The 26,696-nt window shown below is 58.4% G+C and overlaps 1 protein-coding gene across 33 annotated transcripts in view; it reads left to right on the top strand.

Annotated features, from left to right (window-relative positions):
• NRXN2 (neurexin 2) overlaps nucleotides 1-26,696 on the top strand; it is a 253,023-nt gene that overhangs the window by 156,605 nt on the left and 69,722 nt on the right. For all 33 annotated transcript variants that reach the window (XM_074957997.1, XM_074957988.1, XM_074957993.1 and 30 more), the window contains one exon: nucleotides 26,283-26,464. In XM_074957997.1, the coding sequence (XP_074814098.1) occupies nucleotides 26,283-26,464 (182 nt within the window). The remainder of the gene's footprint in view (nucleotides 1-26,282; nucleotides 26,465-26,696) is intronic.

Genomic DNA, 26,696 nt, shown 5'->3' with positions numbered 1-26,696 from the left:
TCCTGCACTAGCTCTTCCTCCCTTTCACACAGAGAGTGAATGGATGGGGGGTGGGATTAGGGGCTGACCGGCTGGCCCCACCAGGGGGAGATGTGAGCGCCGAGTGCCTGCCACTTCTATTGACATTTCCAGCACAAACCCTCTCTAAGCCAGGTAATTACAGGAGGGATATTAGGTGCTTTTGCTTAGGCCTGTGATTTGAAAGGGAAATGAGACACGCTGCAGGCTTTGCCCAAGCAGCTGCACCCGGCAGGGATCAAAGGTGGGCTGGGGGCAGGGCTGAGCTATTCCAGAGAGGGGGAAGCTGTGCAGCTGGGGGTGTCTCATGGCCCCAGCACAGCCGCCTGTCTGCACAAGGGGATGAAATGGAGTGCGGGTCTAGAGTCTTCCAAGGCTTTGGCTTCGCACAGTGCAACAACTGGAGCAGAAAGGATTGGTTGGCTGGCTGCACCGCTTCCCTGGAGCCAAGGAGCCACGAGCTCCCTGTACTGAACTCGGCCCTTGCGAGAGCCCTGATCCTGCATGGGGGACACAACTACGTCCCCCACTGTAGACCTGGCGCAGAGGCAACGGCATTCTCCTGCTATAGACCTGCTCGTGGGTGGGAGACAACTGCCTGTCCCCGTCTCCCTGCTCGTGGTGTGGGGAGAAAACCACCTGTCCCCCCACCCGCTATAGACCTGCTTATGGTGTGGGGAGACAGCCGCCTGTCCCCCCCACCCCCCGACTATAGACCTGCTCGTGGTGTGGGGAGACAACCGCCGGTCCCCTCCCCACCCCCGCCATAGACCTGCTCGTGGTGTGGGGAGACAGCCGCCTGTCGCCCTGTCGCCCCCCCGGCTATAGACCTGCTTGTTGTGTGGGGAGACAGCCGCCGGTGCCCCCCCGCCATAGACCTGCTCTTTGTGTGGGGAGACAACCGCCTGTCCCTCGCTGCTATAGACCTGTTTGTGGTGTGGGGAGACAGCCGCCTGTCTCCCCCCCCACCATAGACCTGCTCGTGGTGTGGGGAGACAACCGCCGGTCCCCCCTAGCTATAGACCTGCTCGTGGTGTGGGGAGACAGCCGCATGTCTCTCGCCGCAATAGACCTGCTCGTGGTCTGGGGAGACAGCCGCTGATCCTCGTCCTCCCCCCCCGCCCACTATAGACCTGCTCGTGGTGTGGGGAGGCAGCCGCCTGTCCCCCCCGCTATAGACCTGTTTGTGGTGTGGGGAGACAACCGCCTGTCTCCCTCCCCCGCTATAGACCTGTTTGTGGTGTGGGGAGACAACCGCCTGTCTCCCTCCCCCGCTATAGACCTGTTTGTGGTGTGGGGAGACAGCTGCCTGTCTCCCCCCGCCCGCTATAGACCTGCTCGTGGTGTGGGGAGACAAGCGCCTGTTCCCCCCCAGCTATAGACCTGCTTATGGTGTGGGGAGACAGCCGCCTGTCCCCCCCGCTATAGACCTGCTCATGGTGTGGGGAGACAAGCACCTGTCCTCCCAACCCTGCTATATACCTGCTCGTGGTGTGGGGAGAAAACTGCCGGTCCCCCCCCGGCTATAGACCTGCTCGTGGTGTGGGGAGGCAACCACCTGTCGCCCCACCCCGGCTATAGACCTGCTTGTTGTGTGGGGAGACAGCCGCCTGTCCCCCCTGCTATAGACCTGCTCTTTGTGTGGGGAGACTACCGCCTGTCTCCCGCTGCTATAGACCTGTTTGTGGTGTGGGGAGACAACCGCCTGTTGTCCCCCCCGCTATAGACCTGCTCGTGGTGTGGGGAGACAACCGCCTGTCCCCCCCACCCGTTATAGACCTGCTCGTGATGTGGGGAGACAACCACCGGTCCCCCCTAGCTATAGACCTGCTCATGGTGTGGGGAGACAGCCGCCTGTCCCCCCCTGCTATAGACCTGCTCGTGGTGTGGGGAGACAAGCGCCTGTCCCCCCACGCCTGCTATATACTTGCTCGTGGTGTGGGGAGACAGCCGCCGGTCCTCGTCTTCCCCCCCCCCCGCCCACTATAGACCTGCTCGTGGTGTGGGGAGACAGCCGCCTGTTCCCCGCTGCTATAGACCTGCTCTTGGTGTGGGGAGACAACTGCCTGTTCCCCTCCAGCTATAGACCTGCTCGTGGTGTGGAGAGGCAACCGCTGGTCCCCCCACCCGCCTGTTATAGACCTGCTCGTGGTGTGGGTAGACAAGCCCCTGTCCCCCACTCCTATAGACCTGCTCTTGGTGTGGGGAGACAACCCCCTGTTCCCCCTCAGCTATAGACCTGCTCGTGCTGTGGGGAGACAGCCGCCGGTCCCCCCTCACTATAGATCTGCTCGTGGTGTGGGGAGACAACCACCTGTCCCCCGCTACTATAGACCTGCTCGTGGTGTGGGGAGACAACCGCCTGTCCCCCCACCTATAGACCTGCTCGTGGTGTGGGGAGACAACCACCTGTCCCCCGCTACTATAGACCTGCTCGTGGTGTGGGGAGACAACCCCCTGTTCCCCCCCAGCTATAGACCTGCTCGTGGTGTGGGGAGACAACCGCCAGTCCCCCCACCCGCCCGTTATAGACCTGCTTGTGGTGTGGGTAGACAAGCTTCTGTCCCCCGCTCCTATAGACCTGCTCGTGGTGTGGGGAGACAACCCCCTGTTCCCCCTCAGCTATAGACCTGCTCGTGCTGTGGGGAGACAGCCACTGGTCCCCCCTCGCTATAGACCTGCTCGTGGTGTGGGGAGACAAGCGCCTGTCCTCCCACCCCTGCTATATACCTGCTCGTGGTGTGGGGAGACAACCCCCTGTTCCCCCTCAGCTATAGACCTGTTCGTGCTGTGGGGAGACAGCCGCTGGTCCCCCCTCGCTATAGACCTGCTTATGGTGTGGGGAGACAGCCGCCTGTCCCCCCCGCTATAGACCTGCTCATGGTGTGGGGACGCAACCGCCTGTCCCCTGCCGCTATAGACCTGCTCGTGGTGTGGGGAGACAGCCGCCTGTCCCCCGCCGCTATGGACCTGCTCGTGGTGTGGGGAGGCAACCGTCAGTCCCCCCGCCCCACTATAGACCTGCTCGTGGTGTGGGGAGACAGCCGCCGGTCCTCATCCTCCCCCCCCGCCCACTATAGACCTGCTCGTGGTGTGGGGAGACAAGCGCCTGTCCCCCCCACCCCTGCTATACACCTGCTCATGGTGTGGGGAGACAACCGCCTGTCCCCCCAGCTATAGACCTGCTCGTGGTGTGGGGAGACAACCACCTGTGCCCTGCTACTATAGACCTGCTCGTGATGTGGGGAGACAACCGCCGGTCCCCCCACCCGCCCGTTATAGACCTGCTTGTGGTGTGGGTAGACAAGCTTCTGTCCCCCGCTCCTATAGACCTGCTCGTGGTGTGGGGAGACAACCGCCGGTGTCCCCCCTGCTATAGACCTGCTCGTGGTGTGGGGAGGCAACCACCTGTCGCCCCCCCCCCCCCGGCTATAGACCTGCTTGTTGTGTGGGGAGACAGCCGCTGGTCCCCCCTCGCTATAGACCTGCTTGTGGTGTGGGGAGACAGCCGCCTGTCCCCCCTGCTATAGACCTGTTTGTGGTGTGGGGAGACAACCGCCTCTCCCCCCACCCATTATAGACCTGCTTGTGGTGTGGGAAGACAACCGCATGTCCCCCCTGCTATAGACCTGCTTGTGGTGTGGGAAGACAACCGCATGTCCCCCCTGCTATAGACCTGTTTGTGGTGTGGGGAGACAACCGCATGTCCCCCCACCCATTAGAGACCTGCTCGTGGTGTGGGGAGACAACCGCCTGTCCCCCCCACCCATTATAGACCTGCTCGTGGTGTGGGGAGACAACCCCCTGTCCCCCCAGCTATAGACCTGCTTGTGCTGTGGGGAGACAGCCGCCTGTCCCCCCCACCCCCCCGCTATAGACCTGCTTGTGCTGTGGGGAGACAGCCGCCGGTCCCCGCCACCCGCCCGTTATAGACCTGCTCGTGGTGTGGGTAGACAACCCCCTGTCCCCTGCTGCTACAGACCTGCTCGTGGTGTGGGGTGACAACCACATCCCATCCCCTGCTATAGACCTGATCCCGGCTCGGGGACACAACCATGTCCCCCAGAGCCAGAGACATGATGGTGGCACAGGAACATCCGCACACTGTAGCCCTGATCCTGGCACAGGACTACCATCATATCCCCCTGCTATAGATCTGACCCCTGAGCCAACCTTTCTGTCGTGTCTCTCCATTCCCCAGCCCTCCTCCTGCCCACATCTCCCCTGGCGCTCTCGGCACTACGCAGGCTGGGCCCTGGTTCTGATTTGTGCCCCCTGAGCCATCTCTGGCGGCTTTGATCAGTGATTCCTGCGCCGGGCGGGGTGCGGGATGCAGGACTTTTCACTGCCCAGGACACCTCGCTAGGCCCTTCCTCTCTAGACTCCCAAGGATCCTTCAAAGAATGGGCACAGATGGGCATCCTGCCCCACCCTTCCTGTCACTGGGGAGGCAGGGAGGAGATGCCCCAAAAAGAACTAGCTGAGTGGGGGGCTGGGCAGCGGGACTCCTGGGTTCTGTCCCCAGCTCCGTGAGGGCCATGGGGTCTAGTAGTTAGAGCAGGGGGAGCTGGAGCCTGAGAGAAGGGCTGGGAGCTTCAGCACAGAACCCTGGGGCATATACTGTAGGGGATGATCCTGCCCCCTCCTTTCCTGCAAACAAACCCTCCCCTGTTGGCTCCCCCCAGCACCTGGATACACACACTCTTGCTCTCGCAGATACAGATAGAGACACGTGTTCAAATTCACATGGATAGACATACACACTCACTTTCTCACACACAAATACACACACACAGATACATGCACACACACACACTTTCTCACAGATACACACATGTACATTCTCTCACATGCACAGATGGTGATGCACACTCACATACACATAGACACACATGCACTCATACACACAGATACACACACAGAGATACACACGCTCTCATACACACAGAGATACATATGCTAGCTCACATAGAGATGCACACGTGCACACACAGAGATGCCTGCATGCACACTCACACAGAGAGAAACACACACTACACTTTCTCACACACACACACAGACACACACAGAGAGGTATACAGACATGCATACTCACACGCACATGGAGATATAGCCACATGGAGATACATGGAGATATAGCCACAGGGAGGTGCACGGAGATGCACACACACACAGAGATACAAATGTGCTCTCACACATACACAGAGATACATGCACTCACACACACTGACATTTTCTCTTCCACACACACAAGGAGATACATGCTCATGGATACGCACTCTTTCTCCCTGTCTCTCACACACATCCCCATGCGCCCTCACACACACGCTGGAAGGCTCCCTCTGGTCGGCTGGCTGAGCCCAGAGCCATGCAGCAGGTGGGAGGCTGGCGTTGGCACGCGCTGATTTCTGAGGGGCTGGGATTCACAGTGACCTAGATTGTGTTTGGTGCACGGACAGAGACACCGGCACAGAGAGCCTTTGGTGCTGTCTGCGCTGCCCTGCCTGGGACTGGCTTTACACACAGCCAAGGAGCTGCTCCTCATCAGCCACATCCCTTCCTCACAGCCCTGGGGATCAACTCCCCTGTGTGGGGCACAGCATAGCCCAATACTTAGGGCATTGGAATGGGAGCCAGGACTCCTGGGCTCTATTCTCTGCCCTGGGAGTGGAATCCAGTGGGTGAGATGGGGGTGGGGGGCAGGACTCCTGGGTTCTATTCCCCAGCCCTGGAAGGGGGCTGGGAGCCAGGACTCAGTTCTGGGAGGGGAGTGGTTTCTAGTGATGCCCTGTCTCCCCCTGCATTGATACAGGATCTCCCAATCCTTACTCAAAGTGTGCCTGTAGACCCAAAACTCACGTGTCCAGTGGTTGCTGAGGCCACCCTCCCCCCACTCCTTTGTTGGGTGCCTTACCCAGCAGGGCTGTCCTACCCCATGGCTCTGCTCTCACCCGCACCCGATTGTGCTGCAGGAGCAGGTTACAGCCCAAACTTCCTTGCCCCATCACGCTGGGGGTGGGGGTGGCTTGCTGAAGCTGAAATCCTCCCTAGGAGATGCTCAGCCCACACCCTAGGTCCCCTCTGACCTGGCACAAAGACTCAGCAGCAGGCAGCTCAGCCTGTTCCCTCAAGCTGACATGGCAGCCAGTCATGGTTTTGCCCAGGCTACATGCCCACCTAGTGTGAAAGGAGCAACGTTGCGCCAACTCCAGATGACAGGGCGTCCCTGAGAGCAATTGCTTTGGCTGGCTGCGAAAGCGTGCCTAATCCCGTTAAACTTCCCCTCGTTAGCGCCCATGGCTCAGTGTCTGGGGACTGGCTGGCTGGCTGCAGTGCACAGCTACCACTCTGTCTTATCCTCTCAGTGCTGTGCCAGGTCCCCTGCTGGCCCAGGCGCCGTGGCAGGCTGGGGGACCCATTGTCTCTGCTTTCCTCCTCTTCCTGTTATCGTGTGTCACCCCCACTCCAGCCATGGTCAGGAGGGACAGCCCAGGAAGAATTATGGGGCACATGCCCTGACTGTCACAGGAACGGAGTACGGTCTAGTGGTTACAGTAGCGGGACTGGGAAAGAACTCCTGGGCTCTATCCCGAGTTCTGGGAGGGGAGGGACGTCCCCCCAGGCTGTAACCACTCAACGCCACTTCCCTCCTAGAGCTGAAGATAAAACCCAAGAACCCAGCAGAGACCACTCCTCTTCCAGAGCCAGGGATAGAGCCCAGGAGTCCTGGCTCCCAATCCCCCTATTCTGATCCCTGGATCCCACTCCCCTCCCAGAAGTCCTGGCTCCCAGCCCCCCTGCTGTAACCCACCAGACCTCATTCCCTTCCCAAAGCTTGGGATACAACCCAGGAATGTTGGCTCCCAGCCCCTTGCTCTAAACCACAATTAGCACTTCCAGGTGCTGCACAGAGACTGGCTGTGTCTATTTATTTGTTGTTGGAATTAAAAATTTCAGGAAGAGCAAATACAGGAAAAATAGTCACATTTGCTGGAAAACAAAAGCAAGGAACTGCAGAAGCAGGGCCCGTGCTGAGGCCTGGGGTTTGGGAGAGCCCAGCCCTTGGGGGGTCTCAGCACTTTGTCAGGAGGAATTGTGCTCACTGGGTTTGACACTCTCTTGGCCTGCTCTGTATTTTCTCCCCGTAGTTCCCGGTGCCCTCTAAGACACCTTGGAAATGCAGTTTCTTTCCCCTGCCTGGTTGTGTTTCCCCTCTCCTAATCCTCTGTCCGTGAGCACGTCCCTGATTGCAGCTAACCCCCGAAAGGCCGTGCAGCTGGCTGGATGGTTTGCTCACGTCTAGCCCCAGCCCCGTTGGCTCCACCGCGGGGTACACCGGGCCTGAGGCATCGACACCCAGCAGAAAGGGGCTTGCCGAGCAGTGCTGCTCCCAGGGCAATTATGCCACCTTTTGTGTCTCCTAGTGTTACTCTTCCACACACACACACACACCCCTACCCCTGAATGCTGCCCCTGTCCCCCCCCCCGCACCCATTGCTTTAGTTCCTGGTTGGTGGCTCTAGTGCAGGTCCCTCCAGGCTAGGGGGAGGGTAGTTGGGAGTGTGTGAATAGGGAGCTGTGTGTGTTGTTGAGGTGGCTGTGTGTGTGGAGGGGGGCTGCAGTGTGTGTGCTGGAGCCTAGCGGGGGGGCTGTGTGTGTGGAGGGGGGCTGCTGTGTGCATGCGTTGGGGGCTAGCTGTGGGGAGGCTATGTGGAAGGGGACTAGCTGTTGGGCTGTGTTTATGTGTGTGGAAGGGGCTGTGTGGAATTGGATGTGGAGGGGGCTGCGTGTGTGTGTTGGGCGATGTGGGGGGACTGCGTGGAAGGAGCTAGCTGCGGGTGTTGGGGGATGCATGTGGAGGGGGCTATGTGTTTGGAGAGAGCTGTGTGTGTGTGTAGGGGGCTGTGTGCGTGTTGGGAGTTGTGTGTGTGTGTTGGGGGCTGTGTGTGTGGAGGGGGTTGTGTGGGGGCTGTGTGTGTTGGGGGCTGTGTGTATGTGGAGGGGGTTGTGGGGGGGTTGTGTGTGGAGGAGGCTGTGTGCAGAGAGGGTTGTATGGCAGCTGTGTGTGTTTGTGACTGTGTGTGTGTGTTGGGGCTGTCTGTGTAGACGGGGTTGTGAGGGGGCTGTGTGTGTGTGGAGGAGATTGTGTGTGTGTGTAGGGGATTGTGGGGGGGCTGTGTGTGTGTGTGTTCAGGGCTGTGTGTATGTGGAGGGGGTTGTGTGGGGGATGTGTGTGTTCGGGGCTGTTTGTATGGACGGGCTTGGGTGGGGGCTGTTTGTGTGTTCAGGGCTGTGTGTTGGGGGCTGTGTGTGTGCGGAGGAGGTTGTGGGGGGGCTGTGTGTGTGTGTGGAGGGCGTTCTGTGGGGGCTGTGTGTGTGTTCAGGACTGCGTCTTGGGGGCTGTGTGTGTGTGTTGGGGGTTGTGTGGGGGCTGTGTGTGTATGGAGGAGGTTGTGGGAGGGCTGTGTGTGTGTTCAGGGCTGTGTGTTGGGGGCTGTGAATGTGTGGAGGGGATTGTGGGGGGCTATGTGTGTGGTGGAGGCTGTGTGTGTGTGAGGGGGTAGTGGGGGTGTGTGTGTGTGTGTGTTGGGGGTTGTGTGGGGGCTGTGCGTGTGTGGAGGGGGTTGTGTGGGGGCTGTGTGTGTGGAGGGGGGTGTGGGGGGACTCTGTGTGTTCAGGGCTGTGTGTTGGGGGCTGTGTGTGTGTGGAGAGGGTTGTGGGGGGGCTCTGTGTGTGTGTTGGGGGTTGTGGGAGGGCTGTATGTGTGGAGGAGGTTGTGGGGGGGCTGTGTGTGTGTCTGGAGGGGGTTGTGGGGGGGCTGTGTGTGTGTTCAGTGCTGTCTGTGTGGAGGGGGTTGTGTGGGGGCTGTGTTTGTGTGTGTGTTGAGGGTTGTGGGTGGGTTGTGTTTGTGTTGGGGGGCTGTGTGTGTGTTTGGGGCTGTCTGTGTGGAGGGGCTGTGTGTGTGTGTTGGGGGTAGTGTGTGGGCTGTGCGTGTCTTGGGGGTTGTGGGGGGTTGTGTGTGTGGAGGAGGTTGTGGGGGGGCTGTGTGTGTGTTCGGGGCTGTATGTTTGTGTTCGGGGTTGTGGGGGGGCTGTGTGTGTGTGTGGAGGAGGTTGGGGCGCTGTGTGTGTGTTCGGGGCTGTGTGTGTGTAGGAGGTTGTGGGGGGGCTGTGCGTGTGTGGAGGGGATTGTGGGGGGACTGTGTGTGTGTTCAGCGCTGTGTGTTGGGGGCTGTGTGTGTGTGTGGAGGGGGTGCTGTCCCTGCTGTAGCCCTCCCCCTCCCCTTGCCCCTCCCCCTCCCCCTCCCCCACGCCTGAGGCTGTGTCCCAGGCACAGCAGGGCCTGCACCATGTCCCTCTGGGAGGGCTGCTGTTTAGGGTCAGGCCCCTCTAAGAACAATACCAGGCTCCTTGGCCAGATTAAGGGATTTGCTGGATTCTCGCCTCTACTAAGAGCAATTGCGATGGAAATCCTCCCTCTTTCTCTTCTTTTAAAGGGACTGGCCGCTCCCGGCTCCCAATTGCGGGAGGGATGGAGAACCCCCTGTCCAGACCCTCCACCTTTCTAAACCGCCCTGATCTCCAGAGCCCCTGTCTGGGCACCAGTCCCCCAGGGTGGTGAGTTTGTCCACACATAGCCCGGCCAGGATTCGGTTTCAAACAAGTTCTGTTGAACCCGGGGCCATAGGGACACTGTTCTTCCAGCTCAGCCAGGCTGGCATCACTGCTTAACCTGACTTGGAATGGGATTATGCCAGACCCAGCCCAGTCTGCTTCTTCCTCATACCGGAGCATCCACATGGAGTGTAGCGTCAGTTCCACTAACACGGTCTAGTTCCTTGCCGCAGGGGGTGTTCTTCCCAGGGGAGTTTGGACACGAGTTAGCCTAGGCTGCAGGTCACTCGAGTTATAACTCATGGGTTGCCCCTAGCACGAGTCCAGCACAAACCCCTCCTGCCCATCTGTGGGGCTGGCCTGGCCAGAGACAGGCGTCACAGGAGTGAGCCCAGCTCCTCCACAGCCCACTGCTCTGCAGTGTGGATGCAGGCTAGCTCCATGGGAGTGCTTCTGGTCCTCCAGTGCCTTCCCACAATTCCCCCGCCTGCCCCGCAAGGACAGACAAGTTCTGCCACAGGTCCCCTCAGCCCCCCGTTCACATATACAGTTCCTCTTAACACAGCCCCATTAACATCCCTGGTACACACACAGACACAGGGCCTCCCTGAACGCAGCATCTCTATCCTCACACAGCCCCCATACACACACACAGCCCTCTTAACACAGCTCCTCTTCTCACACACACAACACAGCCCTCTTAACACAACTTCACTCCCCACACAAATACAGCCCCCATAGATTCACATCACTGCAGTGCCAAGACCCATGGACTGTGCCCCCAGAAGTCCTAGCACCCGCTGTGCAGCAGCCTGCATGTCCCAGTGCCATGTGGCTGCTCTCACTGGAGCTGGGCTGACCTGGGGGCAGATCCCTGAATTAACTCGGCTTTGCAGACCCACCCGGAGCCCGTGGCACTCGGATGGTCCCTCGTGGGCCCTCGCACCAGTGAACGCCCCTTTTCTCCTAGTGAAGACAAGGCCCCCAATGCCTTGTCCACCCCCGAGAGGCAGACCAGTTTAACATAGGCCTGATCTGCCTGCAGAGGGGGAAAACCAGCACAGCAGTGCATGCAGTCGAACCTCAGTGTCAGATGGCGCAGGGACATTTGCAGGTGGGAGCCAGCCCCATCGTTAAACCAGGATGATGCCAGCAGAAGGATCCTCAGGGGCAGGCCAAGCTGCCCCAGTTGAAGGACACCAGTGGAGTGTTCCCGGAGAGAAGGCTTCCCCCTGGACTGGCTGCATGTGCGTTTGGTTGTGGCTGTGATTGTGAGACCAACTTGGGGGACAGAGGCTTTTCGTTCGGTTCGGATGTGGTTTGGTTCATGGAGCTTGAGTCACTTAGGCATGGGATTCAGGCAATCAGCCACACTCACGCTGATAGCTTCCAAGCAAGGGGCTAAAGAGGTTTAACTGAAAGGAGTTCAGGGCATATGTGGCTGGAAGGATAGGCTAGTGCACTGCCTGGGCACTCAGGAAAGCAGGGTTCAAGTCCCTGCTCTGCCACAGCCTTCCTACGTGCCCTGGGGCTAGTCACCTAGCCCCTCAGCTTCCCCTGCTGTAAAATGGGACTAATGGTATCCCCTGGTGAAAGGCTGCACTGTAACTCCTGCCATGGGGCTGGGATAGAACTCAGGAGTCCTGATTCCCAGCCCCCGCCCCCTGACTGACTAGAGCCCTCCTCCTTGAACTGGAAATAGAACAGAATAAGGGGCGAGGAGAGAGAATATCCAGCATCTGGGGGTTCCCCAGTATGTGTTGGGCAGGGAGGGTCTGCTGGGAGGACAATGCATTCCCCAGCATTCCAGTGGGGGAGGAGAGATCAGTGTGACTCTCTGGGGGTACGTTCCCTGGCATCCCAGTGGGGGGGACTAGGGGGATCAGTGTGAGTCTCTGGGGATATGTTTCCCAGCATCCCAGCTGGGGGATCAGTGTGACTCCCTGGGGAGGGCAGTAACTGCCCCATGCAGACCCCCAGTCAGAGCACGGGCAGCCTTGGTTGGTGGCAGCTCTAAGCACCCTAAAGAGAATCATTAGCACAGACAGGACTCTGGCTATTACTATTTAATTACTCTCATTATAAATGTAATATGCCCTAAAGCTGCTGGAATAGGCCGGGCTCCATGGCAGTCACATGGGGGAGGGGTGAAAAGAAGGTGTGTGGGGTTGGGCAGGAGGAGGTATGATTGCTGGGTCTTTGGCTGGGGGGCTGGCAATGCAAATCCAGGGACACAGGCTGCGAATATGGGGTCTGATATTAATCAGCTAGGCTTGGCTGGCTGCTTGGGGGGTGGGGGAGAGACATCAGCTGGGCCTCTGGGAGTTCTGAGCATGGGGCTGGACTAGCCGGGGGCTGGGCAGAGGTAGAGATGTTTGCACAGTCTGCCTGTCTCTGTCCCGTACACACCCTCTATCTCTCCCTGTCTATCCCCACACACTTTTCTGTCTCTCTAGCCCCATATTATTTCTCTCTGTCTATCCCCATACTCACGCTCTCTCTCTAGACCCATATCCTCTATCTCTTTGTTCATCTAGCCCATATGCACCCTTGAGCTCTCTACCTCAGACACTCAGTCACTATCTATCTCATCTCCATCCATCCATCCCCATATTCATGCATTGTGTCTAGATAGACAGGCATCGGTCTATCTGTCTATCTAGGCATGTTACATGAATAAACCCATACCCCAGTGTATATGGCTGGGGCACGGGCCTGTATGTGCGAGCGTGTGTGTGTGTTTACAGTGACTTCTGTGTATCTAGCTCTGGCTGCACAAGCAGCCCAAAGCACTTGACTGCGCTACACTCACGCGCCCTGCACTGAAAGGCAGTGCTGGGGGGCAGTGGGCTTTCGGAGGTGGCTACATCTCAATGCTGGGGGAGGGAGCACTGTATAATCAGCCCTTGTGCCCCACTCCAGAGGTGGCAGCTTTCTGAGTTTCCACCCAGTCTTGCTGCATTCTGGGCTTTGGGTGAGGTAGAGAGGATTAAACCACATCTTAATTAAACCTTCCCAAGAGATTTGGAAGGATTCCCTTCATTTCACGTCCATTTGTCCTCGTTCCCGTTCATCTCTCTAATAAATCCCATTTGTGGTTTCACTGCCGGTCTCGGTTCATATTCCCAGGCTTCCAAGCTCCCAAGTGGAGGTCTGAAACCCAGTCATGTGGAATTGTTGAATGAGCGGCCCCTATATAAACGGCCCCCACACCTGCCCCAGAAATGGCCACATCTCAGCTCTGGGTGAGGGATCCGTGTATAAACAGCCCCTATGTCCTACCCTGGGGATGGCCACATCTCAGTATCAGGTGAGGGATCCCTATATAAACTGCCTTTGCGCCGCACCCCAGAAGCAGCTGCATCTCGACACTGGGCAGGGATCCCTGTATACACGCAGCCCTGCTCATGTTCACACTCATGTCCCTGCTCACCTCGCATGTCCCCCACCCCTGTCCACTCACTCCTGAATGCCTTGCATGCTATATTCAAACATGCCTCTTCCGTGAAAATCTCCCCCTCTGGTCAGGTCTGCACAGCTGCCCTTTACACAACGGTCCTTTGCCCTCTATGCCCTCCCCCTTCTCACTGTCCCTTCCTCCCTGTCCCTCCCCAGGCCCCTTTGCTTAAGCCAGACAAGCTAATCAAGGCTCTGACAAGCTATTCTCTTGCAGCCCCAACCCTGGGCTCCAGCTGTGTGTGAATTGGCTGCTCACTCAGCAGATGGCAGAGGCTTGCACTTGCTAATTTTCAAACATGCCCGCCCGGCCTGCTGCTGGGGGTGGGTAGGGGGCGCCATCCAGAGGGGAGGCTGGGCAGAGCCAGGAGGGGATCGGCAGAGCTTCTCCTGCCAAGCTAATTAACTCTCTCCTAAAGGAGATGATTGAGGCCGACAGCGTGGAGAGTCATCTCCGCTGTGTAGTGGCGTTGGGAGTATTACGGGATGTGGGGGCTGCGCGTGGGGGAGCAAGATAGTGAGCTCCCTGCCTGTCCCCTTCGCCCCTTGTGCAACCCTTGAGCAGGATCCATCTACAGGGAACCAAGGCCACATTGCATCCAAATGAGTGTGTGCAGGCAGGATTCAGCACGCTTCAGCGTCACCTTGAGTGGACTTGTCCGAACCTGAGCGTTCCCAGGCCTTCTTGCCAACAGTCTGTGCAGCACGCAGCCCGACGGGGGCTCCGGTCTCAGTCAGAGGGGGTCTGTGCAGCACCTGGCACAATAGGGAACCCTGATCTCAGTTGGGGGGGTCTGAGCATCACCGGACCTGATGGGGGCTCTGATCTCAGGAGGAGGTGTGTGAGCAGCACCCAGCTCAACAGGGGCCCCCAGTTTTGATCAGGGTCTGTGCAGTAGCTGGAATGATGGGGCCACTGATCTTGGCTGGGGTGTGAGCACGGATGAGAGTCCTCCGTCGGAAGCAGATTTGTTGGCTGTATGGGGGTTGCCGTGACAGCGCAGTTCCCCCCCCACACACACTCAGGTGTGTGCATCTCTGTTAATGAACGAGGAGATGCTATTCTCATCCCATTAATTCACCACCTTTTTAAAATAAATATTGATACCAGTGCTGGCGCGCCCTGAATGGGGCTGTTATGGCATGAATAATGGCAACTAATCGGGGGTTATTTTTAAACCATGGAAACTGACAAAGATCATTAGAAACTTAATAGAAATTCCTTCATTAGCATAAGTGTCGGAGATTAAAGAAAGAGATCTCTCTATTTCCTACCATCTACCCCCACCCCGCTCCGCTTTTGACGGAGCGAGAGGTAAAAGAACAGTCTTCTATAGAGAGCATTCGCCCACATGCCTGGCATGCAGCCCCATGCTGGAAGGGGTGTGTGTACTCGGGGAGATCAGCTGGGGAAGGGGGTTATTAAGGAATTGGCTGGGTGGGGGTATTGGAGAATCAGCTGTGCAGGAGGGTGTGTATTTGGGGATCCTTTGGACTGGGAATGTTTGAGGGAGGATCAATTGGGCAGTGGGGGGATGTTCATATTGTGGGTATTGGTTGGGCAGGGATGTATTGAAGGGTTGGCTGGTCTGGAGGGTGTATTTGTGGGGGGATGCATGGAGGGGAGATGTATGGGGAATTGTTTGGACTGGGGGATCAGTTAGGTCAGGAGGTGTATTGGGGAGATTGGCTGGGCGGGAGTGAATGGGTATATTGGGGGAATTAGCAGGGTGGGGAGTGTGCTGGGGTATCAGCTGGATGGGGGTGCATTGGGGAATCAGCAGGGTGGGGATGTACTGCAGGAATCAGCTGGGTGGGGGTTATTGGGGGATCAGCTGGGCAGGAGGTGTATTGGGAAGATCGATTGGGTGAGGGGTATATTGGAGTATGGGGGGATCAGCTGGCAGGAAGTTATATTGGGACTGTTGGCTGGGTGGAGGGTGTACTGGGGGTTTGGCTAGCTGAGGGGATCGGCTGGGTGGGGGAGCATACGGGGGCATCAGCTGGGCGGAGGGCTGTATTGAGGGATTGGCTGGGCGGGGGCTGTACGGGAGGATCAGCTGGGCAGAGGGGGCATACGGGGGGATCCGCTGGACAAAGGGCTGTATTGGGGAATCGGCTGGGCAGGAGGGCATACCGGGGGATCGGCTGGGAAATGGGCTGTACTGGGGAATCAGCTGGGTGGTGGGCATATGCAGGGATCAGGCAGGAGGTGTATGGGGGATTGGCCAGGTGGGGGCTGTATTGGGAAATTGGCTGGCTGGGGAGGGTGTACGGGAGGAGCGGTTGGGTGGGGGTTTACAGGGGGAGCGGCTGGGCAGGGGAGGAGGGGAGTGGATACAAACGCAGCACTGTGGAATGTTGTAGTGTCACGAGGATGGGAGAACAGGAGTCAGGTCACTTGGGCTCTCTCGGCAGCAGGTTTGGTGGGTCCAGCGGGGCGTGGGACTGGGAGCCAGGACTCTGGTTCTGTTCCTGGCTTCAGCTCTCATGAGTTAGAGCTGGGGTTGGGAGCCAGGACTCCAGGGTTCTATGGCTGTGGGAGGGGCACATGGGCCATTGGTTCCTGCACACACTGCTTCCCAGGGTGACTGACCTGCTTTCCTCCCCAGTCTTGGGCCTCCTTTCCCCATCTGTACAGCCGTGGACGATGTGGTGTCCAGCCCCACAGGAGCATGGCGAGAGTTAACGAGTGCCCGTGCAGTGCTGTGAGCCTGCAAAGCCCTAAGGGACGTGCTACACAACGCTGGCTGGATTGTACCTGCCCATGTCATCCCCAGCACGGCCCCAAGGGACAGCAGCCAGCTGGGTGGGGTAAGGGGCTCAGAGATGTTCCCAGGTGAACAGGGAGTAGGCTCTGGAGCCTCCAGTGGGGAGGAGTCCCTGAAAGCCGAGGCAGGAGGGAGACCTCATGCCCCTGCCAGAACTGAGAATGGAACCCAGGAGTCCTGGCACCCAGCCCCCTGAGCTAACCACTAGACCCCACTCCTCTCCTAGAGCTGGGAAGCAAGAGTAATATGTGACTCCACTACCACGGACTTGGCACTGGCATGGTGCTGGGGGCCCCCTGCCACAGGGAGCAGAGTGGGAGCTCAGTAGGGGGCTCTCTCCCCTGGCAGTCAGCACTGACCCCAATGTCCCAGTGCAGCACTAGGGGGCACTGCGCTGCAGGGAGAAGCATGCGGGGGGGTCCTCAGGGGTCCCAGATTCTGTATGGGTAACATGAGGCATCTCCCTGAAGTGGGGGTGGGGTGGGGGAGGGTTATGCTGACTGGTAGCTTAGCACACGCTGTATACAGCAGCATGTATGTGTGTGCACATGTGGGGGCGAGGTGCATTGGAAGGTGTGTGTTTGTGGCTGTCAGACAGCTCTCTGTTTGCTGACGGTTACAACCTTGTAACGGGGGAGCTCGTAGGCAAGAGCAGTCTTGTACCTGGTGCTGTTCGGTGTTCACCCATCCCATGCACTCGAAGGCCTGGAGGTGGGGCCATCAGGGCTGCGCTTTCCCTGAGCAGATGGAGCCAGATCACAGGCTATGTCTACACCACAAATTACTTCGGTGTAACTATGTCGCTCAGGGGTGTGAATAATCCACCTGTGTGTGTATGGATGGTGTGTGTTTGTGTGTGGACGGGATGCGCACGTCTGTGTGTGTGTGTGTGAATGGATGGGGCAGTGTGTGTGTGTGCGCGCTTGGATGGGATGTGCACGTGTGTGTATGAATGGACGGGATGTGCAGGGTGTATGTGTGTGAACGGACGGGACATGCACATGTGTGTGTGAACGGACGGGACATGCACATGTGTTTGTGAATGGACAGGACGTGCAGGTGTGTGTGCGAATGGACGGGATGTGCATGTGTGTGTGTGCGAATGGACGGGATGTGCAGGTGTGTGTGTGCGAATGGATGGGATGTGCAGGTGTGTGTATGAACGGACGGGATGTGTAGGTGTGTGTGTGAATGGACAGGATGTGCACGTGGGAACGGATGGGATGTGCAGGTGTGTGTATGCATATGTGTGTGTGAATGGACGGGATGTGCATGTGTGTGTGTGAACGGATGGGATGTGCAGGTGTATGAATGGACAGGATGTGTAGGTGTGTGTGCATGTGTGGGTGAACGGATGGGATGTGCAGGTGTGTGTGTGAACGGATGGGATATGTGTATCCATGCAGCAGTTTTCCCATTTGCACGGTGTGTATGACACCTTTTGCCTGTAGCTGCCTTGGCCTCCCCCCAGTTTGCCTGTCACTCTATTTCACACCCCTCCGTGTGTGCCCTCCCCGGGCCCCAGTCTCCCCTGCCTGTGTGCCCAGCTGGCTCCTGTTAGCCAGCCCTGTGCTGCTGCCTGGCAGCCCAGCCCCTAACTGCCTGTCTGGCTCGGTGCCAATGGCCTTTGTGGGGAGGCAGAGATCCAGCGAGGGCGGCGCAGCATTATCTGCCTGTCAGAGCCTAGCAACCTCTGCCCGCTCCCTTCACACACCCGCCTCTCCCGAGCCATTAGCCTTGGGGAAGTGGCTGTGCTGACCCCGCAGAGGCCCCAATTACCCACCTGTCAGGTCAAGCTGCCTCTAGCTGCTGGCAAGGCCCGGCCCGGGAGGGGAGATGGGCACCGCCTGGCTTAGCACCGGGGAAAGGAATATGGGCCCCATGTGGTGTAGCTCCGGGGAAGGGGAGACGGGCCCCACGCGGCATAGCGCCGGGAAAGGGGAAACGGGGCCCACGCAGCGTAGCGCCAGGAAAGGGGAGACAGGCCCCACACGGCGTAGCGCCGGGAAAGGGGAGACGGGCCCCACGCAGCATAGCTCCGGGGAAGGGGAAGCGGGCCCCATGCGGCATAGCTCCGGGGAAGGGGAGACGGGGCTCCACGCGGCGTAGCACCGGGGAAGGGGAAGCGGGCCCCATGCGGCATAGCGCTGGGGAAGGCCTGTGGTAGGGGTATCTGGGTCCTGTCACAGAACTGGCAGCACCAGAGCACAGTTCACATGCACACACACAGGTAGCATCATACACACACAGACAACCCCCCCACACATACACGCACACCCAGAGTCACCACACACCCATGCCCAAACACCCCCCTCAGTCACCCACATACCCCCATGTGTCTACACACACACATACCCAGACATCCACACACACATACTCCCTGTACTCACACGAACACCCACACACACATCCATGCAAACATGCAGGAAGTCACACACACACACAGCAGCACACACAGACACACTTAACTGCTTACCCCCTGTACCACACATATACATTTATACACACACCCATGCTTACCCACATACACACAGCCACCTCCCCCCACAGCTCTGTGTACCCTCCCCACACACAGCCCTGCACATTGTTTGGACTGGGGGACCAGTTGCACACACACACGTGCACACACATCCCAACACACCCACACCCCCTCCTCCACAGCCCTGAGTGTGCACAATAAACACACACACCTCTCTCCCTACTCCCCACAACCTCCCCCACCTATGAGGTGTAGGAGCGTTCGAGCAGCTTGGTCCAGATTTCCACCTCTGGCTACTGCCAGACGAACCCTTCGGCACCACCAGCCCCCCCCCCCCAATGCAGAGATGCCCCCCAGCAGAACAATGCCCTCTCTGGCTCAGTAACAGGCAAGGACACTGCCCATGGTTTGCCTTTTACATGCACCATCCTAGATGCCTTAACCAAGCAGGGGGGCTGCAGCTGCTCCCCATTCCTGGGGGACCAGACCCCCCCGCCCCCCTCCCGCCCCAAACCTCCCAGTCTATAGGGGGATGCAGGACTGATTGCCAGGACAGCTCCCAAGGAGAGAGCTGCTGAGAGAGGACGACCATTCACCGCCCACGGACAGCCTAGACCCTGTGCCCTGCAGCTCGTTAAACCTCTCCAGCACTTTCACTAATAGCCGGGGCGTGAACCCCAGCGACTGGGCTGCTAATTGCATCCCAGCTTCCCTTCAATTGCCTCTGCAGCGCACACAAAGGGAGCCTTCCCATCGCCTGGTGTTATGTGGGGATGTTAAATGGCCCCCGGCTCCCCACCCCAGAGATAGCTGCATCTCAGCCACGGGTGAGGGATCCCTGTATAAACAACCCCTGCACCCCACCCCAGAGTTGGCTGCTCTCCCCTCTCCTCCCTCCCAACCCTCCTATAGTCTCTTTCTCTCTCTCCTTTTCAGCTCATCCCCCGTTCCAGCTCCTAATGGGGACATGAATTATTTAGCACCATGGCCCCTTCTCCAGAGAAAGTGCCAGAGCTGGCGTGTTCCCACCTCAGTGACCTACATTCCCCTGCCAACCCAGCCCCCTCCCCCATCACTGGCACCTCTCCCCACCGGGGGAAGGACAGAGATGGAGTGCCTGTCCCCCATTTGCTAGCCAGCGCCCCCTCCTGCCCACCCATTCCCTTAAAGCCAAAGCACCAGGACCTCAGCTTGAGAGCAGCACCTGCCTTGGGATGTGAATTGGGGCTTCAAGGGGGCACAGAAGGGCCCCCCCAGAACCAGGGACAATGCGGGAGAGTGTTAGACTTGGAAGGGGCCTAATTCTGCCACCCCTGATTTCCACTGAGACACAGTAGGGTCTATTGGGTTAGAGCCAGAGGGGGCTGAAAGTCAGGACACCTGGCTTCTTAGCCCAGCTCTGTGAAGGGTGTGGGGTCTAGTGGTTAGAGCAGGGGCACTGGTTTAGTCTCTGCCTCTGTGTCCCTGGGTTGTTTATCAGCTCTGCTCCCTTCCCCCACGATCCGGGCAGTGCATTGGCCAGAGCCAGGAGTGCAGCTACTGAAGGAATCAATACCCTGGCCCAGGGAGGGGGGAGGATTTGCGGGGGCTGTGGGAGCAGGGGAAGGGGGAGCCCAGGGGAGGAAGGGTGCCGTGGGAGTGGCGGGTAGGAGGGTGTGGGAACAAAGGGCATCACGGGGGGCTGGCATCTGGCTGCAGAGTGGGATGGATATTAAACACAAATTAGCTCCTGTGCTGCAGGAATCGCCACCTGCTGCCGCTGCTTTCCGTCAGCTCAGCTACTGTGACTCCACTGCCAGGAAGCCGTGTGAATGCAGAGGCGGCTGAGTGCTAAAGGGGTGGGGCTGGGAGGCAGAGTCAGAACGCTGGGGTTCTAGCCCCAGCTCTGGGAGGCAGGTCTGCTTTGTTATTTCAGGGTCACACATTAGCACTGGAGTGCATACATGGCTTTATTATTGTAGGGTCTTTGAGAGTGCTGGGGCTCCAAGGGCTGGTGTGTTACTGAGGGGTCTCTCTGCAGGGCTGGGGCTGTGCAAGCCGATGTGTTATTGTAGGGGTCTGTCTACACACTGGCTGGTGTGTTATTTTAGGACGCTCCAATGTTAGGGCTGTGCAGGGTGGTGTGTTATTGTAGGGTCTCTCATGCACTGGGGCTGTGTGGGCCGGTTTGTTATTCTAGGGTCTCCCCTGGACTGTGAGCCAGAAATGCCATCCAGGCAGGAGCCATGCCCTGTCCTTGTCCCCAGCCCTGCAGCCCTCCTTCCTGTGGTTCCTGGCTGCCATCTCTCCCTCTGCCTGGCGCCATCACATTCCCTCACTCTGCAGCAGGGCATTTATGGCCCTGGGACTGATCGTTTTCAAGGTAATCAGTGCAGTGACAGTGATGGATGGAGGGCAAACCACAGAGCAGGGCCGCTTCTTCCCCCCCACTTCCCCAGCACTGCCCCTCCCTCCTCTTCCCACCACAGAGAGACAATCAGCTCCCCCACTCCCCGACACCCGCGCACCCCAACCCTGCCCCAGGGCAGTGCTAGCCAGCGCTGTCCCCTCACTGCCAGTGCCAGCCCAAAGCCCTAGTGGGGCACTGCTGCAGAGAGCAGAGTTGGGGCCAGTAGGGGATGCTCTGCCCTCCCCATCAGTGTTGACCCCAAAGCCCCAGAGTGACACTAGGGGTTCCTGCACTGCAGGAGGGGGGCTGTCCCGGATCCACAGGCTCAGGGCTGCGCCCCCGGCTTTGGAACAGTCTCTTGGAGGAACCCCTTCTCTGTGCCAGACTCCAGGGCTCTCTTCCTCCAGGGCAGGTCACGTGGCCTCCCGCCTGCTGAGACTGACCCTCTGGGGTCCAGCCCTCCTTCCTTCCCCTGAGCTCTGCCCAGCGAGTCCAGCTGAGACAGGCTCCTGGCAGAGCCTTGGCCACCCCTCAGCACTGATGCCCCTCAGCCGGCATTTCCAGTGACCCTCGAGCAGTGTCCCCAGGGCAGCTGATTTATTAGTCACCTGGCGCCAGCAGAGGCAGCCCGTGGCTTAGCACAGAGAGCTGAAGGTTAAAGCACAGTCCATTCGGCTCAGCCCAGAGCCCAGCCCTGGGGTCAGGCTCTGTCTGTCTGCCCGCCTCGGTCTGTTCCCAGGTGGGAGCTGCCAGCTTCCTCCAGCAGCCAGCGCTTCACCCCCAGCTTCCCCTCCCAGTCCTTTCTTCTCCAACTGGGGTCTGGGCTCAGCTTCCCTGCTGGGAGTGTGGGTCCCTGAGTCACTGGGGCTGGCCTGGTCTCTCTGGCCCCTTGTTGTTCTGGGTCGGTTACAGCTGGTTCCTGGAGGGCTCTGTTCATTCCACCCAGACAGGGAGGTGACTCTCACCCCTGTGTCCCCTAGGGTGGGTCTACACTCGCCCCTTTGCTGCTGCAGCACTTCCGACACACTACCTGCCTGGATGGGAGGGGTGTTCCCGGTGTAGGTAATGCACCTCCCCGAGAGGGGGACCTAGCACTGCCTACACCAGGGGTTAGGTTGGCTTAACTGTGTCTCTCAGGGGGGTGGGTTTTTCACACTCCTGAGCAATGTAGCTGGGTCAATGTAACTTTTCGTGTGACAGCAAACATAGTCCTTTCCCCACCCCCTCTGGGTAGCCATGCAACATATAGGGGGAACTGAGGCACACATAGGCATCATAAACAATATTATGAAAATTCCCACTTCCTCCCAGGGGCTCAGTAGGGGGCGCACTCCCCTGCTGTCAGTACTGACCCAGTGTGGTGCTATACTGCAGGGAGTAGATGGGGGCTCCTTGTACGCTCCCCAGGGGCACTCAGGAGTGAAAGGCACCTCACCACCTCCTGCCCTTTGCATGAAGCAGGCCTGCTGTAGCTCAGCTCCCTGAACCCACCAGCCTCTGGCCACAACCAAGCCCTGATTTCCAGGTCTCCGCAGACCTCGCCTCACTTGAGCCAGCTAGTGACAGACACACACCAGCCCCCGAGCCCCTCTGCCAGCAGCCCCCTCTGCAGCACCCAGCCCGTCACTGGACACTCACCGAAATAACCAGGTACGCCATCTCCAGAAAGACTGTGTGTGCACAGCCTGACTGACACAGCTCAGGAGGGGGATAGCCCAGCGCTGGAATTGACCGGCTGGGAAAGCGAGTGTACCTTTATTTACAATGGTTAAGATCTGAGAGCTAGTGAGCAAAGACGGTAAGACCAACAGGTGATGTGGGAAACGGGGGATAACACGCTTCCTGGAGCCTGAACATGAACCTGAACATGCTAAAATCCTTGTCTGAGCCATTTTGCGCTTACGGCAACCTCCCGACGTCACAAGCCCCTGCAGCCAGCAGCCGACTTTCAGGAACTCACAAAGCCTCCTCCTGTTCGCTCACCCAGAGGTGGATGAGAAAGGGGCTGCCTTCTTTCCTTGTCTAGTCCAGCACACCTTGGCTGGACCTCTTTGGCAGCGCACCCCAGAGAAGACTCTTCTTCCCCCTTGCTTGCTGTCTGGTGCCCCACCCCCCACCCCTCAACCCCCCCAGTGGTTTCATGTCCCCCCGACCTGTTTTTCTGGTTGCCTTCATGAGCAAAGGGGGCTTCCATTGTGTTGGCGTCACAGGGCTGCACTTACCTCAGAGACAGGCCAAGGAGAACTGACGTGTCTGTCTGCGAGAAGAGCCGTTTGTCCGCTCTGCCTGGTTACCCACTTCCCAGCGTCAATTCAGTTCCTGTGCACAGCTCCCTGGGCAGTGTCGGTAAGAGCATTTCCCACCGATAGCGATGACCCATGTAGCTTCGGCTTTCACTTGATACCTTACAAAACACCATCTGGATCAGTATTGTGACAGCAGTGTGTTGGGTGTAGTGAGTTTGTCAGGCCTGATAGGAGTTGCTGACACAGTAGTAAATCCTTAGCCAGCTGACACCAATGTTCCTCTGTGTCACAGCTCCCTCCGGCAGTGTCAGTTGGATCCTGCTTCACTTCTTGCTCCAGACAGATGTGCAGCATTCTGTGTGACTCTGTAAAGAGGTGCTGCGCCCCACCCCAGAGATGGCTGCATCTCAGCACCAGGCAAAAGATCCCTGTATATACAACCCCTGAGCCCTACCCCAGAGGCGGCTGCATCTCAGCACTGAGCACCACGTGGCATATCTTGTGCCACTAGTGCTGGAGTTGGTGGGTGGTATAATCTCGTGCAGCTCCTAACCTTACTTCCCTCCCTTCACAATCCCACCTCTGGGTCACTGCCATTGTGTATGTACCACAAGCCAGTGCAGCACAGGCCCAGCCCAGAGGGGTGCCAAGAGGCCCCGTGGGGCAGAGGGCTCTGTCCACCATGGGCAGCAGCCAGTGGAGCTGTGCTGGAGGGCACTGGGGGTAGGTGGCCAGGCTTGGCTCTGGGAGGGCCGTGGAGCTGTCAGACAGCTCAGCCCCACAGTTTCTCACCCTGACCCCGATTCCCAGCTGATCTCTCTCTGCCTTGCAGTTAGAGGGGGCTTGTGGGGGCTATGACTGGTGAGCCTGAGGCGCCACAGACATGGCAGCAGAAATAGCAGAGGGGTGGGAACCAGTGCGATATCCTGATTGGAGGATAGGCAGGGAGTCCAGAGTCCTTGGTTCTAGCCCACATCTGGTAGGGGAGTTGAGCAGGGACGGGAGCCAGGACTCCTGGGTTCTAGTCCTGGCTCTGGAAGAGCATGGGATCTGGTGGGTTAGAGCAGGGAGGCTGGGAGTCAGGACTCCTGGGTTCTCTCCCCAGCTCTGGGAAGGAAGTGGGGTCTGGTGATTAGGGACTGTCAGGATCCCTCCCCTCTCAAAGCAAGGAACCCAGGAGTCCTGACTCCCCCTGTCTGCGATTGTCCTCTCCAGAATCTTGCCTCAGCGCTGCTGGTGACACCCCCCATGCACCTAGCCATGTTCCTTTGCAGGCCCAGCAGAACGCTCCACCACGAATCTGCTGTCAATGCTGGATCTGATGGATGGGCCCTGATCACTGGGGACAGGAACAGCTGTGCAGGGGGCAGCAAATGGGGCGGCGCAGGGGGCCAGGTTATTGTGGCGAGAGCTGGAGGAGCTTTTAGGAGGTAGTGCAGGAAACGCTGCCGATTTCATGTCAGAGTCGATTCCCGTCAGTGAGATTAGTGGGGGGGAAGGTGTCTGGGAACTTGCTGTTGAGAGATGGGGGTCTGACAGTGCCAATACGGCTCTCGGGGCAATTGGAGGATGGGGAGCAATTGTGTGTGTGTGTCCTGGCATTGGTGTGTGTTGTGCGAGTGTGTTTGAATTGGAATTGGTGTGTGGGTGTATTGCATTGGTGAGTATGTGTGCAGTTGTGCAGTTGTGATTTTGCATTAGAATGTATGGGGGGAGTTGTGTTTGTGTTGGGGAGTATGTGTGCCATTTGTGCATGTGTGCATTGGTACCTTTGTGGGTGTGGATGTTTGCATTAGCCTGTGATTCTGTGTTTGCATCTGTATGTGTGCAGGTGTGTTTGTGTGTTTGCATTTGTCTGGTTGCGTGTGTGTGTGCAGAAAAATCAGGTGCCCCAGAGGGGATGGACAGAACAGGAAATCATTGACTGATCCATCCCCTTTCGCTCATTCCCAGCTTCTGGGAAACCCCAGATCAAACCCCACCGAGGGTAACATCATCCCTCCTCAATACTTCCCACTGGATTCAGGATTCTCCTGCACTTCGTTTCCCAGACTAATGCAGCATTGCTGTGTGCTGTTAAACAGACACTGCCCTAACCTAGGAGCTGTTCTCAGCTCAGGGCGAGGGATCCCTCTTTTAGCAGCCCCAGGGCTCCCCTCGAGGCAGTGAGCAAAGGGCCATCGATGTGTACAGGGTGAGTGTCGCATGGTGCTCTGGGCCTCTTTGCAGGGAAAGGCACTAGTGCGGTACAGGATGAGAACACCACGTCTCTAGCAGCCTCTGGACTCCTGGCCCTCTAGTATGGCAGGGCATGGCCAGGGCTCCCAGCCGCTCTGTGGTACATGCTACTAATTGCACCTGAGCTGGGGTTTGTTTTTTGCAAAATATTTTACACAACCACTTGGAGGGAATTTCAGCCCGGCCCATCTTCCGAGCTGGGCCAGGGATGGACACACGCATGCCAGCTGCCTTCCGCTATCATGAGTGCTTGCGGTGTTTGTTAATTGCTAAGTGGCACCAGTTAAATCCCACCCACAAACCAACTTTGGTTAATAGCATGTAAGCAGTGGCTGAGGGGGGCTGGAGTTGAGGCTGTTTGCACTGGCTCTGAGGTGGGGAGGGGTGTTGGTGCTGGGTGGCGTCCAAGTTGGCTAGGCCCAAGCTGGCTGGCTGGTGCTGTGCCAGCTGTCTATGGGGGCAGGCTCAGGCTCTGGGGTGTCCATGCTGTGTCTCCTCTCATGCTCAGGGGAGGCAGAGGGGAATGGGAGGCCTGTTTGACCCCAACTTCCCTGCTGGGGGAGGATTTATATTGAGGGTACCTTGGGGCTGGGCTGGGCTGAGCTGAGACCCAGCAAGCCTCTCTTACTAACAGGCCACTTGCTGTGTTTAGGCTGAGTTGGCAGGTGGGCGCTCTTTGGGCTGATCACTCTTTGAGTGAAGGAGACATGGCTGCTGCTCTGGGCAGAGCAGCTGTGGCAGAGCTGGGGGAGGGGGAGTCCTGGACTGGAATTGCAGCGTGGAAGGGCATGGTTGAAGTGCATTAGGCATATCTTCAGTTGTTCCTGGGTTCTATCCCCAGCTCGGGGGAGGGGTGGGACCTGGTGGGTTAGAGCAGGGGGTGTGACTGGGAGTCAAGACTCCCGGGTTCTATCCCCAGCTCTGGGAGGGGAGTGGGGCAGGGCCTGGTGGGTTAGAGTAGGGGAGGGTTGAGAGTCAGGACTCCTGGGTTCCACTGAGTAGCCTTGTCTGAGTTGTTTTCTAGGATCCCCTCTCACTAACCTTGTCTTTCTCTCCCCCTCCCACCCCCAGCTGGCACCACGTACATCTTTGGGAAGGGCGGGGCGCTTATCACCTACACCTGGCCGCCCAACGACCGGCCTAGTACACGAGCGGACCGGCTGGCCGTGGGCTTCAGCACACACCAGAAGAACGCCATCCTGGTGCGGGTGGACAGCGCCTCTGGGCTGGGGGACTATCTGCAGCTGCACATAGTAAGGAGAACCTGCACTTGGGGGGGGGGGTCTGCGGTGGCAGGTAGAGCTCTGCACCCTGTAACTGGAACCCATCCCCCCAAAACCCTGACCCTAGTCCTTTTCCCAGAGGCTTGGTCTTCTGCTGCTGCCCCCCAACAGCTTGGACTGAGCCCCTCCTTTAAGTCCCCAGGGCTGCAATATGACCCCTGACTCAGAGCCAGCTGGATCCCCAAAGTTTGCCCCCAAAATG

Source organism: Natator depressus, chromosome 7 (genome assembly GCF_965152275.1).
Source record: "Natator depressus isolate rNatDep1 chromosome 7, rNatDep2.hap1, whole genome shotgun sequence".
Classification (NCBI taxonomy): Eukaryota; Metazoa; Chordata; order Testudines; family Cheloniidae; genus Natator; species Natator depressus.
The sequence above is the reverse complement of the archived record's forward strand: the minus strand, read 5'-3'. Positions and strand labels throughout refer to the sequence as shown.